General features: G+C 46.2%; 1 protein-coding gene across 1 annotated transcript; it reads right to left on the bottom strand.

The window, feature by feature from the left end:
- Positions 1–9100: 9100 nt before the first annotated feature.
- On the bottom strand, positions 9101–9976 carry OTUD6A (OTU deubiquitinase 6A). The gene has a single exon (XM_045895306.1). It carries the CDS (start codon positions 9974–9976, stop codon positions 9101–9103), a length of 876 nt encoding a protein of 291 aa, XP_045751262.1.
- Between the last annotated feature and the right edge of the window lie 4833 nt (positions 9977–14809).

The raw sequence follows: 14809 nt of genomic DNA, 5'->3' as shown, positions 1-14809 counted from the left end.
AGGGAGCTAGCTGGAAGAGCCCATAGAGGGCCCTAGGTCAGTGGTTAAAGTTGTTTTGGCAAAAGTCATTCAGAAGTAATAAACATATTTAGGGGGCACATTTTTCCATTCAAAATGAAGTTGGGACTTGATGGTTGAGTAAATGTGCATTTGCATAATTCCCCTGGGAAAGACCCACTGAAATAAAAAGGAACCAAAAAGAGGTAAGAAGAAGAGCACAGAAGCAGAGCATACCCTCGGTATTTTCATATGCAGAATCACTGACACCAAAGTAAAAATGAAGACACCAGGAGAAAAATGCTTGAGCTACCCTACTCCTCTCAAACCTCCCCCTTCCCCATGGGGAAGGCCAGTACACTGGGTTTTTTTTTTTTTCCCCATTTCCTTTGTTTTCTATTTGTTGTTCCAAGAGCTAAGTTTTCTTTTTTTCTTTTTATTTATTTTTAAAGATTTTATTTATTCATTTGAGAAAGAGCGAGACAGAGACAGAGAGAGCACAAGCAGGGGGAGAGGCAGAGGGAGAGGGAGAAGCAGACTCCCCGCTGAGCTGAGGTCCCACATGGGGCTCCATCCCAGGACCTGGAGATCACAACCCCCGAGCTGAAGGCAGATGCCCCATCTTTTTCTTCTTTTTAAAAAATCTAAATGGGAGCATAGGCAATCTGTTTTTAGTTCTACTGGTGGTTATTTTTATGAGGTTAAGCACCATGCTTATGCTTATCATTCTCAATTTTTCAACTTCAAAAGTGAAATGGTATCTTTGACTCACCCTCTGAGAGATAAAATTGTCACATTTACTCTTTACCTCCTGACTTTTTGTTCTTCAATTTCTGCCCCTATCTAGTTTAAATAAATTATGATTGTTTTCACATTGCATAGCTTTTCTGCCAAGGACTGTACCTGACTGCCAAAGACTCTTACTTCCAAAAAGGCCCAGACCCAGTTTCAAGAGTAAATGGATTATTTCAAAGTTTCAAGGAACAGATAATTCCTATGCTACTTACACTATCCAGAGCAAAAAGAAGATAGGAAAACTGTCCTAGTTTTTTAAAATTATTTTTTCATTTTTTTTTAGATCCAATGTTCTACGTAAATACTCTACGATATAATGGATAAACCTAATATGGCATATACACACAATGGAATATTATTCAGGTTTAAAAAGGAAGGAAATTCTTATGCCTGCTACAACATGGGTGAAACTTGAGGATATTATGCTCCGTGAAATAAACCAGTCACAGAAGGACCAATATTGTATGAATCCACTTACGTGAGATACCCAGAGTAGTCAGATTGAGAGATGGAAAGTAGAATGTTGGTTGTCAGGGGCTTTCAGGAGGGAGAATGGGTTTATCGTTTAATGGATACAGAGTTTGTTTGGGAAGACGAGAAAGTTCAGGAGATGGATGGTGCTGAGGGTTGCACAGCAATGTGAATATACTCAGTGCCACTGAAGTGTATACTTAAAAATAGTTAAAATGGATATTGTACAAATATATATCTAAACTGTAAATAGATTTATATCTCATAAAATTTAGACATTTATGTAAATATATGCTTACATACATTTATATATTATTATTACTTTTTAAAGATTTTATTTATTTATTTGCCAGAGAGAGACACAGCGAGAGAGGGAACACAAGCAGGGGGAGTGGGAGAGGGAGAAGCAGGCTTCCCGCTGAGCAGGGACCCAGGGATCATGACCCGAGCCAAAGGCAGACGCTTAACGACTGAGCCACCCAGGCGCCCCACATTTATATATTATTTATATATTATATTTGTAACCACAAATGTATATGTAACTATAATAAAAAAATTAGACTATATAGAAGTATATAGTTTAAAAGTAAGAGCTCACCATCTTTCTCCCTCCACCCACCCACCTCTACCCCTCTCCCTACATGAAATAATTCATATGGAAGATTCAAAATTTATTCAACTAGTCCTTCCTGAGGATATTTAGGTTGTATCCTGATTATTGCTTTGACAAACACTGCTATAATGAACATTCTTGAAATATAATGCTGTGTAATATGTAGATCTGTAGTACAGAGCCCTGAATGTAGACTGCTAGGTCAAAAGCTAAGTGCATGTTACTTAGTGAGTCAGGTTTAGATTTATTTATTAATTCATATAGTTGAAAATATCAGATGTTCAAGAGATTTCACGGTGAAAAGCTGCCACCCATCCTTTCCCCCCAGCAACCTGGTTCCCTCCTCAAGAGCAACCGATATTATCATTTTAACTATGCTTCACTTTAGTCATGCACAAGTGAAACTGATATTTCTACCCATAAAAATACAACCGATAGTGGTTTGTGTGCCTTAAATTTGGTAGTTGTTGCCAAATTGTCCTCCGAAGAGATTGTACCTGTTTGCATACCGTCAACAGTGTTTGAGGGTACCTGTTTCCATATTTTTTTTTTAAGATTTTATTTATTTATTTGGCAGAGAGAGACACAGCGAGAGAGGGAACACAAGCAGGGGGAGTGGGAGAGGGAGAAGCAGGCTTCCCGCCGAGCAGGGAGCCCGATGCGGGGCTCTAGATCACTTCTAGAAATCCCACCAAAAGGAAATAATCAGAAATATACACAAACATCCAGCTACAAGGATGTTACAGTGGCATATTTATAGTGGTGAGAAATTGAAAGCAATCTAAATGTCCAACAAAAGAATAGGATAAATTATGGCACATTCACAGGCTAGAATGCAGGCACTAAAATGATCAGATTGAGGACTGTTTAAGGACATAGGGAAATGCTTATAATGTATTGTTAAATTAAAAAAAAAGTAGCTTGAATAAATGGGGCACCTAGGTGGCTCAGTGGGATGGGCATCCAACTCATGATTTCAGCTCAGGTCATGATCTCAGGGTCATGGGATTGAGCCCTGAATTGGGCTCCATGCTCAGCATGGAGTCGGCTTGGGATTGTCTCTCTCTTTTTCCCTCTGCCCCTCCCCACTCCCGTGCTCTCTCTCTCTCTTTAAAAGAAGAGTAGCTTGAACCAATTTTGTTTTTTAAAAAAAACCTGTGTCTGTGTTTGTGTAGAAAAAGCCTAGAAGGCAGATACTGGCTGGTCTGAGGCGTCCCTGCGTGCAGGCCACCTGTCCCCAGGAGGGCACTTGGGGTGAAATCTGGAGGCTTCTACTTTCACACTGCAGCCCAGGAAGCTCTGGGTATAACAGCTGGGGCAGACAGATCTGGGAGAAGCTCTGCTTCCACTGTGAGACCTATCGGAAGAGGCCAAGTTGCCCCAAAAGTCACAGTAGACAAAATCAAGGGGTGGTTGCTGCCCCAGCTGATTATGTTGTGTTCTTGGACTCCTAGATAATGATACTAACAGTAGCTAACATTTACTGGGGACTTCGTATGTATTTTCATTTAAATTTTTTTTTTTACTTTTAAAGATTTTATTTATTTATTTGGGAGAGACACAGATAGCGACAGAGATAGCAAGAGAGAGCCCGAGTGGGGAGGAGAGGGAGAAGCAGGCTCCCCGCTGAGCAGGGAGCCTGATGTGGGGCTCGATCCCAGGACCCTGGGATCATGACCTGAGCTGAAGGCAGACGCTTAACGACTGAGCCAGCCAGGCATCCTGTATTTTCATTTAATGCACCTAACATCCCAAGAGATATCTCTAAGATAGGTATTAATTGTCCCATATTATGGATGAGGAAACTGAGGCCCAGAAAGATTTGGTGATTTATCCAAGTCACAAAGCTAGAAGTAGATTAAATGAGCTGGGCTTCAGACCCAGATAAATGTACCTTATTTTTGGCTGCTATGGCAAGAGGGGGAGAACATGACAAAGCACAAATGAAAAATAGTAAACGAATGAAACTTGCTTCTGGAATTGGATCCCTTTGGGAACAGTGCTCACTGCTTTTGGACATGACATTGCTACAAAATGGAACAGACTGTACATCCCTCATGTCCTGCCAGATCCCACAATGGAGACTCTCTCTTGGTTTGTGCTCTGGGCCTGGTTAGGATCTGGCCTGGGATAACTCTTCCCTCTCCTTCTAGCTGAAGGCAGACCCGGGGAAGGCAGGTGGGACAGGCCCAGTGAGAACTTAAGGGTTCCCAAGACAGGAATAGTTACTTCCCTCATATTCAGGGATAGCTTGTACAACGGGACTCTGCTGTCTGCTGTCTTTGTTTAGTTGCCACAGAATTCCTTGGGCAGCACCAGCCCCCTCCCCACCCCCAGCCCCCCTCCCACCCCACAGCACGCATCCCAGCAAGGCTCACATCATCCAGGAGTGCCCTCTTCCCCAGGTAGGGCCCTTGCCCAACCCATGCCCCATTCCCCAGCCAGCTCACTTTTCCCCCTCAACAGTGCCCCAACCGCATCCAGTATCCCCCTACTTTGTGTGCAGAGAACTCTCCAGAATCCCTCCCCTAGCCAGGTGCCCCTCCCTAGCCCTTCCCCCTCCAAAAGCCAGGAATCCTTCTTTTACCCCATATGAATTTATACTCTATACTAGCCAAGGCCTTAGTCCGTATCACCAGCCTAGCCCCTGGTCTGTGTCACCAGCCTCTTCCCCATTCCTCACCCAGGTCCACTTCCCTAACCCTGGTCCTCAGTCAATACCTACCCCGTTAGGAGCTGGGCCCCCTTTTCCAGGTAGTCCCTTTTCCCCATGTCAGGCAGCCTGCCCCAGCAGATTACACTTCCCCCATCAGAAGCCCTTAACCTGCCTGTATGTGGAACCTAGCCGTGCCTTCTCTCTCAGCCAGGTCCCTTCAACTTGGTCAGGCTCTCTTCATTTACTTATGCCTTGCTCCCCAACTAAGGCCCCTTCCCCAGCCGAGGCCAGCTCCCCAGACGGGCTCCCAACCGCTGCTAGGTAGGCTTCCCCTCTACCCACCTCTACCCACCTCTACCCCATCCCCAGCCGAGCCACATTCCCAGCCAGTATCCCTTTGGCAGCAGCAACCCTTGCCAGGATCCCCTGCCCCAGCTTGTTACCCCTCCTCAGCCCGTGCCCAGCCTTTCCCCTCTTCAGCTGATCACCTTCCCAAGGAGCTGCCCCTTCACTGGCCTCTCAGAGCCAGTGCCTCCTCCTCTCTCAGCTCTGAATCACACCTGTCAAGTCCCCTCCCCAGCTCTGTGATCTTTCCCTGCCAGGCCCCTTTCACCCCTAGGTGTCCCCATGCTAAGCCTGGTCTCCTTCTCCAGGTAGGAGCTCTTTCCCAGCCAGACTCCTCTCCCCAGCCAGGCTCTCTTCACTGAGGGACCTACATCCTCTTCCCCCAGTCTAGGCTCATCTTCCCAGGCAAGCCTCCTTCCCAGTAAGGCCCCCTTCCTCAGCCAAGTCCCTTGTCTAGCTTATCCCCCTTCCGTCAGACTGCCTCCCCTTCCTGTCCTATGCCCTCCTTCTCAGCTAGGTCCCTTTCCTCAACCACATACCTTCCCTCAGCCAGGACCTCTGTCAAGGCACATGCCTTCAGGTCCTCCACCTGCTAGCTCCCCTCTCCTGGCTAGGTCCATTAACCTGCCTATTATCCCATGCCCAGTTCATGTGGTTCTTGGTGTCCAAACTTCTCCCACTACCAGGTTCCTTTCCTAGCCTGCATGTTCCTCCCCAGGCAGACCTTCCCCTTCCCTCCCAGGCCCTGTTCCCCTGCCAGAGCCCCTCCCCAGTCAGGCCACCTTTCCCTGCCAGGGGATGTGCACTCCCAGTGCCCCCATTCCAGCCAGGCTCCCATCCTCAGCTTGTGCCACCGATCATGCTTGTTCTCCCTTTGCAATACAGGCACGTTCCCATATCTAGGCCCCTTCCTAGTCTATGTCCTCCCCAGCTGATGCCTACTTTCCCAGCCAGATTTCTTTCCCTGGCCAGGTGCCCTTCCCCCAGGCTTCCCCCATCCCCCTTTAACAGTCAAGACCTCCTTTCTCATCCTTTGCCCCCTAATTCAACTAGGCCTCCTTCCCTTGACCGGCCAATTCCTCCTTCCCTAACCAGCCCCCTCCCCCATTATCCCCTTCTTAGCCAGACCTATTTCCCCACCCTGTGCCCTGGTCCAGAGCCAGGTTCTCTTGCCCGCTCTGGTGTCCCTCTTCTTTGCTTATTCCTTCTTCCCCAAGATATTCCTCCTTGCCCTGCCAGGCCTACTCTCCAGATAAGCATGTGCCCTGCCTGGCCCCATTTACCCACCTAAGCCTCTATCCCCAGGCCACCTTTCCCAGCTAGCACCCGAGTGCCCTGTAGCCAGCACCTCCCAGACATCTCCCCAGTCCCAGCTGGGCTTCCTTCTCCTGCCGTGACCGCTTCCACATCATATGGCCCTTCTCAAACCTGTGTTCCCTACCTACATAAGCCCCCTTCCCCGTCTAGGCCCAATTTCCCAGCAAGGACCCCCTCTGCTGCCTCTACCCCCTTCGGGGGCAGGTCCCTTTTCCCTTCCCAAGTTGTGTCCCCATCTCAGCCTGGGCCCCCTCTCCAGCTTTGTGCAACCTTCTAAGCCTGGTGGCTCTTTCACCAGCCAAGATCCCTCCTCCATCCGGTCCTCCCCCCATCAGACCCTGTTTCCTAGTCAATGCCTCTTTCCCCAGCAAGGCCCCTTCTCCTTCCAGACCCCCTTCCCAGGCAAGCGTCCCTCCCCTGGAGAGGCAGCCTGGCCCAGCCATTTCCCCACTCAACAACCATGGGCCCCTTTACAACACCCAGTGTGCCCTTCAGCCAGACCTTCTGCTCCGAAGAGTAGACCCTTCACCAGTCTATTCCTCCTTCCAGTGTCTCAGTCCCCAGCTAGCCTCCTTTCCAGTCTTATTCGAGCCCCCTACCCCGATCCCTTGCCCAGAAAGTGACCTAGTTCCCAGTCAGCTTCCCTTCCCCTCCTTATAAAACCCACCCCCGCTGGGGCCATCTTCTCCTACCAGAAACCCTTCATCAGCCTATGCTCCCGCCCCTAGCCTGGACCACTTCCCTTGCCAGGAATCCTCCTGCAACCAGGCCCTCTTTCCCAGCTTGTGCCACCCTCTCCATCAAGGTCTCCTACCCTAGCCAGGCCCCCTCCCGCACCCAACGCAGCTCACTCCAGTAGAGCACCCTTCCCATTTCTGGAAGCCTTCACCAGCCTTTGCCCGTGTCCCCAGTCAGGTCCCCTTTGCCCACCTGTGTCCTATACCCCCTGCAGTTCCCCTCCTCTACCCAGGCTCTCTTTACTGCCTATGCCCTGTTCATCAGCTTAGTCCCCTTCCTCAGCTTGTGCCCGCTTTCCCCATCACATCCCATTCTTCCTTCTAGGCTGATGCCTTCCCCAACTTTCACCCTCCTTCCCAGCCAGGCACCCTTCTATAGATTATGCCTCCCTTCTGGGCCTTGTCTTTCTTCTGCAGCCAGTCTTCTCAGCCCTATAAAAGGCCTTCTTCTTACAGTGCACCCCAATCCCTGGTTTTCTCAGGGGCCTCTTCTTCTCAGTCAGCTGGCCATCTGAAACTTCTCTGACACATATTTGCACGGTGAGCTACCTGGCAGGATTTCACTCTTTGCTGGAAGTGGGAGTTTTTTTTTTCACGCATAGCAATGAGAATATCCCTAAACAAAACCATTTCAGGATGTTTTTCCCAGAGTGAAACATCAACTCTGGACAGCCTCTAGATAAAGTTCCTCCCTAAATCCTTTCCTGGGGAACGCTCCACTCCAGGCTGCCACCAGGCCAGTCCTCCTCCCCAAAGCCTTATCTGGCTCCCAACTCCTCTCCCTAACCCTCCAGGACTCCTTTGTTGAAGCAGATTCTGGGATACAAACTCTGTACAAACTAAATCAGCTACACAAAAATAGAGAACCAGGTATTTTTAACACTTTTATTTTTAAAACAAGTTGCATAATATTTTTTAAAAATTTTGAATTTATATATTTTGTTTTAGAACATCTGGCGTGTACAATGGACTTTTTAAATGAAACTAAGCAGCCTCACTGAAACCCAGGATCTAAAGATTTGAAAACTTTTAAACTGCTTATTGTAAATCGTTTCATTTTTACTATTCTACCGGTGAACTCAAGATATCAACAAGTCTTGACTATCAACAAAAGTAGATTGCTCACTTTTTTTTTGAACTGTTTGAATAAAGTTGTACCCTTTCATGTCTCACAGTAAAGAAAACTTACTAGTTCGGGTCTCACCCTTACAGGAAGTTAAGCTGCCTATCAGTGTGTCTCTTTTTGCTTCGTTCCAGTTGAAGACAAAATGAAATGGATTACCTCCTTGAATAAAGTTGTATCCCTTCCTATCTTTAATAAAGGAAATTAACTTGAGATCTTTCACATCTCAGAGTGAACCTTACCTAACCTATCAGTTTTTGTAAATTTAATTTCTATGTTTAGTAGGTACATTTAATTTCTAAGTTTAACAAACGCTCTTATGTAGACTTTAGCAAATCCTAAATAAGGAAAATTAATTGCGAACCACACAAGCTTGTATGAAAACAAAACAAAATACTAGAGGAGCTCTTGTTCATAACTTGAGACATCTGCAGAATAGCCCAGCTGAAGTAAAAAGCAACCCCCCAAACAGCCCGCGATACATTTATTTCCAAAGAATAAGCAGGAGGCATTCGCAAAGCATTTCGATCACAGAAACTCCACCTTTATCTAAAACCCAGTGTATTCACGGGACGATCCGAAGATCCCGAGCTAAACTAATTTTTCCCCAGTTAAGAATGCATCAAACCAAGTTTCCATTTTGATCTCAAAGGCACGTGCGGCATGTCCAATTCTCATCTGCGAGGGAGGCAAAGACCCTTAAGGGCAAGATGTTAACATGTGGCCAAACTACTCCCCTCAGATAGTACAGTACAGATCTTTCCCTTGTCCCGAGTCTCCCCCATTCCAGCCCCCCAAGCAATGAATGAGTGAGAGAAGGGGCTAGAACCGCCTGGTAAGAGAGAGCGGGCGTTGGGGAATGGGGTTGAGAAGAGTGGTGGTAGTGGTGGTGGTGGTGGTGGCGGGCTGGGGGTGGGGTGGGGGTGGGGATGGGGAACGACTTTCAAGTAAAACGAAGCAAGACAAAAACGAGAAAACCGAAGGAAAAAAATGGAGCCTACTGAGGAGACGCGGCGGCGGCGGCGATGGCGACTATGTTGGCCGGCCTAGAAGAGCCGCGGGGCCGCGCCCCCGACGGCGCTGGCCTCCAGGGGCCTCACCGAGTTGTAGTGCTCGCCGAGGTTGCAGGCGTAGTGCAGGTAGACGAGAGTGAGCGGCTTCCTGGTGTACTCCCCCCCAATGACGATGGCAGGCGAATCGGCCTGGATCACCTCGATGGGGGTCTGCAGGACATGCGACAGGGCCCTCAGCTCGAGCTGGCCTCCCCACGACGGGCTGCGCACGATCTCGTCGCAGTAGCTCAGGAACTCTTCGCGGCTGTAGGAGTCGCTGCTGTCGGGGTCAGTGAAGAAGGGCAGGAAGTCGTCCACGTGCTTGCGCATGTAATCAGCGGTGCGGCTCCGCAGGCTCTCCACCGTCACGGAGAACACCAGCTGGTCTTGGATGGCGCGATACATGCAGTGGCCGTCGGCCGGGATATCCTTCAGCTCCAGATTCTTGGACCCTAGGATGGCGGCGAGCTTCTCCTCCTCCTCGCGGCGGAAGCTGGCCAGGTGCTCCATCTCGGCCTCGGCGATCCTCTCCTGGCGCTCTCTCTCGAGGGCCGCCCTTTTTTCGCGCCTTCTCTGTGCCCTAGACTGGCAGGGAGGCTGGTTCTCAAGATTCATCTTGGCGAGATCTTCCGTGATGGAGTCGAGGTTGCTGTCATCAGGGAAACTCTCTTGGAACTTCTCCAGCTCCTGCTGGTGCTTCTGCTCCAACTCGGCCTTGAGGCGGGCCACGTCTAGGAGCAACTGCTTTCTTCTCTTCTTGTCGCTCTTGGGCACCGAGTTCTTCATGGCCTGGATGCGGGCCTGAAGCTCGTTCTTCTCGTGGTGGTGGCGTCGTATTATCCGCTGTTGCTCACTCTGAGAATCTTCCATGACGTTTAACGGCAGGTGAGACTCGAAGATGGGTGGCAGCTGAAGTACCGGCTACAGTTCAGACTAACAGCTCAAACCCCGGAACACGCTGCGGGTCCTCAGCCTCCCCTCGCCGCTGCACTCGGCTCACATCACCCGGTGGTTGCCCTCTTTGCCATTGGCCACTGTCTCTACACGGCTACGCCCCCTCGAAAACGCCTGGCACTAAGATTGGCTGTTGGGAGACCCTAAATACACCCCCATCAGACCCCGTAGCAACGGTTGCTTCTGAGTGTAGCAAGGTTTGAATCCCGCGTGGAAAAACTTCCACTTTGAATACTATGTGTACCAATCAGTCTTGTAGAATCGTTCATGGACTCTGTCGCTACTTCATTTCTTTTTTTTTTTTTTTTAAGATTTTAGTTATTTAAAAATCTTAAAAAAAAAAAAGATTTTATTTATTTATTTGACAGAGAGAGACACAGCGAGAGAGGGAACACAAGCAGGGGGAGTGGGAGAGGGAGAAGCGGGCTTCCTGTGGAGCAGGGAGTCTGATGCGGGGCTCGATCCCAGGACCCTGGGATCATGACCCCAGCCGAAGGCAGACGCTTAACGACTGAGCCACCCAGGTGCCCCCGCTACCTCATCTCCAAACTTGAACACAATACAGGCGCTGGTCATGCTTGAGAATCACATAACAAATACTATACCACCACGTAAATGTGTTCTGACGATGGACTTCCCGTTACTCGTAGTGTTCGGGGGGCAAGGCGCCTTTCTCGTTTTTCACGTCCCCTGACTGGTGAACCTTTACATTTCCTAATGTGCCTGGGAACACAGAGTCCTTTCAGGTTAGGTCTTACACTAATTTAAGTGTAAGATCTCACTGTAAGAAGGCAAGAGCCACTCTTCTGAAACTCATTCCCTGCAACTAAGCAGACTCTATGGCCTTTGCTAACAGAATGCAACTACCCTAAACTCTCCTCCTCCTGAGTTCCCGGCTTCCAAAATGGGCTCCGTAGGATGCCCGTGAAACACAACAGCTGGCATCCATCGAGCCAGTTCCTTCTGTTTATTTTGAATCTCTAAAAATTCGAAAACATAACATAAAATAAAATATAAAATAAATACAAGCCCTAAGCGCTTCCAAATATGCCCTCATCCTGCCCCACTCTGCTCATCTGTATCTTGAGTTCCCAAACAGGAAGGCCCTTGAGACACCCTGCTCCCCCAACATCTTATTACAAATGAGGAAAGTGGACGTTTGTCCAAGTTGTTGCATATCTTAAACTTCACTCCTTTTTATTGCTAAGTAGTAGTCCATGATATGGATACATTGTAGTTTGTTTAGCCATTCACCTGTTGAAGACCTCTGGGTTGTCCCGGGTTTGGGGTTATTATGAATAAACTTGCTATAAACATTCGTGTATAGGTTTTTGTGTGAACAAAAGTCTTCATTTCTCTGGGAAAAATGCCCAAGAGTGCGATTGCTGGGTCATATTATAAGTGTATTTTAGTTTTTTCAGAAATGATTTTCCCTAGTGCTGTACCATTGGACAGTCCCACCAACAGTGTATGAGGAATCCAGTTTCTCTGCATCCTCACCAGCATTTGGTGGTGTCATTATTTTTCATTTTAGCCATTCTGATGCACGTGTAGTGACATCTCACTGTGGTTTTAACTTGTATTTCCCTAGTGGCTAATCATGTTCATTTTTGCATGTGCTCTCTTGCCATCTATGCCACATCCTCTTGGGTAAAATGTTTCTGTCATTTGCCCATTTTACAACTGGACTGTTTTTTGCAGTTGTGTTTTGAGAGTTCTTTATATATCACAGATACTTGTTCTTTGTTGGATATGTGGTTTGCAAATATGTTCTATCACACCGTGACTTGTCTTTTCCATCTTTTTACCTGGTGTTTCTCAGAGCAAACGTTTTAAATTTTGGTGAAGTGCAATTTATCAGTTTTTCTTCCTATGGGTCATGATTTTGGTGTCAAGAACTCTTTATCTAACTCGAGATCCCCAAAATTTTGTCCTGTCTTTTACTCAAAGATTTATAGCTTTAGGTGGTATGTTTAAATCTGTGATCTATTTTGTGTAATGTTTGAGGCTTAGGTCATAGTTTATTCTCTTGCCTGTGGTTGTTCAATTGCTCCAGCATCATTTGTTGGAAAGGCTATGCTTTCTCCATTGAATTGGTTTTGCACCTTTGTCAAAAATCACAAGTTTGGGTATATTGTATTTCCATTCTCCTTCTGTTCAATGTATTTTTTGGATTCCCTTGAGACTCTTTGGCCCATGGGTTATTTAGGAGTGAATGAGTAGTTTCCAAGTGTTTGCAGATTTTCCCATTATCTTCCTGGTTTTGATTTCTACTTTGATTCCTTTGTGGTTGGAGTACATACGCATTTAAACACAATTCGTTTAAATTTGTTGGGATTTGGGGGCGCCTGGCTGGCTCAGTGGGTGGAGCATGTGACTCTTGATCTGGGGGTCATGAGTTCAAGCCCCATGTTGGGCATAGAGCCTACTTAAAAAAAATAAAAATTTGTTGGGGTTTGTTCCTGCCCCAGAATATGCTCTATCTTGACATATGTTCCATGGGCGCTGGAAAAGAATGTGTATTCTGCTATGGTTGGGTGACATGTTCTATAAATGTTCTTCAGATCACATTGGTTGATAGTGTTGTTGATTTCTATATCCTTCCTGATTTTCTGTCTAATTCTATTATTTTTTTTTTTTAAAGATTTTATTTATTTATTTGACAGAGAGAGAGAGAGACACAGTGAGAGAGGGAACACAAGCAGGGGGAGTGGGAGAGGGAGAAGCAGGCTTCCCGCCGAGCAGGGAGCCCGATGCGGGGCTCGATCCCAGAACCTGAAATCATGACCTGAGCCGAAGGCAGACGCTTAACGACTGAGCCACCCAGGCGCCCCTAATTCTATTATTGTTGAGAGAGGAATGTAGGAAGTCTCCAACTGTAATTGCGGCTTTTTCTATTTCTCCTTTCAGCTCTACCAGGTTTTGCTTCACATAATTTATACCTCTGTTGCAAATCCCACATACTTAGGCTCGCTTTCTCTTTTTGGTGGATTCACTCCTTTAATCATTATGTAATGCCCCTCTCTGTCTTTGGTAATTTTCTCTGCTCTAACATCCACTTAATTTGATATTGATATAACCACTCCTTTTTCTTCATTACTGTTTGCATTATATATATTTTTCTAGCCTTTTTACTCTCAACCTCCTAATATTATTGTACTTGAAGTGAGTTTTTTGTAGATAGCATGTAGTTGGGTCATGGTTTTTAATCCACTCTGCCAATCTCTGTCTCTCAATTGGTATATATAGGTCATTTCATTTAAGGTAGTTTTTTTAAGATTTATTTATTTATTTTAGAGAGAGAGAGAGTGCATGTGCACGCATGCACGAGGGCAAGGGGAGGGGGAGAGAGAGAGAGAATCTCAAGCAGACTCCCTCTTGAGTTTCAAGCCCCACACGGAGCCTGATCTCATGACCCTGAGATCATGACCTGATCCAAAATCAAGAGTCAAAACTTAACTGACTGAGCCACCCAGGCGCCCCACATTTAAGATAGTTATTAATATGTTAGGGTTTAAGTCTGCCATTTAATTTTTTTCTGTTTGTTCTGTCTGTTTTCATTTCTGTTTTCTTTTTCCTGCCTTCCTTTGGGTTACTTAAACATTTTTTAGAATTCAGTTTTGATTTATCTATAATGTTTTTGAGTGTAACTCTTTGCATAACTTTTTAAATGGGTGCTCTGGGTACATTTGTGTGTGTGTGTGTGTGTGTGTACCAAAAATCTATGATGTTGTCATTTTACCAGTTTGGATAAAGCATAGAAACCTTATCTCCTTTTGCATTCCTTTACCCTCACCCATTTATAATACAATTCTCTTTAATGTCCTCTATGTACATTTAGAACCACATTAATTTTCTATTTCTGGCCTCAACCTTCAAACACTAGACAACTCAAGGGGAGAAAGAAAGTCTACTCTATTTGCCTATAGTTTTGCTTATCATGTTTTTTCTTCCCAATTTTCTAAGATTTCTTCTATTAGCTTTACTGTTTAGAAAACTTCAATTACCCATTCCCTCACGTAGGTCTCCTTGTGACAAATGCTCTTAGTTTTCCTTCATCTGAAAATATCTTGATGTCCCCTTCATTCCTGAGGGATATTTTCACTGGAGGTAGGACTCTAGATTCACTATTCTTTCAGCTTTTGAAAAATGTTGTGTCACTTTCTGTTGGCCTCCATGGTATCTGATGAGAAATTTTCTGTCTTTTGAATTGCTATTTCTTTACTGACAAAGTGTTGTTTCTCTTTCTGCTTTGAAAGTTTTTTCTTTGTTTTTAGTTTTCAGATATTTGACTACGATGTATCTTGGTGTGGATTTCTTCAGGTTTGTCTCATTTGGGTTTTACTCAGCTTCTCAAATCCTACGTTTGTATCTCTTGCCAAATTTGAAAAGTTTTCAGCCATAATTTCTTTGAGTACTTTTTCAGCCCCACGCATTCTCCTCTTCAGGACAGGAACTTTAGATCCTTTGTCATTGTCCCACACTGATGCTCCTTTCAATTAAATTTTTTTTTTTTAGAGAGAGAGAGAGAGAGAGTGAGAGTTGCGGGGGGGGGGATGAAAAGGGGAGAGGGAGAGAATCTTAAGCAGGCTCCATGCCCAGCCTGGAGGCTAACATGGAGCTTGACCTCACAACCCTGAAATCATGAACTGAGCCAAAATCAAGAGTCATACACTTAACCGGCTGAGCCACATTTTTTAAAATAAACTTCGGTTTTTAGGGCAGCAAAACTGAGTGGAAAGTATACAG

Source organism: Mirounga angustirostris, unplaced genomic scaffold (genome assembly GCF_029215605.1).
Source record: "Mirounga angustirostris isolate CCGP_5_RB_7025 unplaced genomic scaffold, mMirAng1.0.hap1 SCAF_11, whole genome shotgun sequence".
Taxonomy (NCBI): domain Eukaryota; kingdom Metazoa; phylum Chordata; class Mammalia; order Carnivora; family Phocidae; genus Mirounga; species Mirounga angustirostris.
The sequence above is the reverse complement of the archived record's forward strand: the minus strand, read 5'-3'. Positions and strand labels throughout refer to the sequence as shown.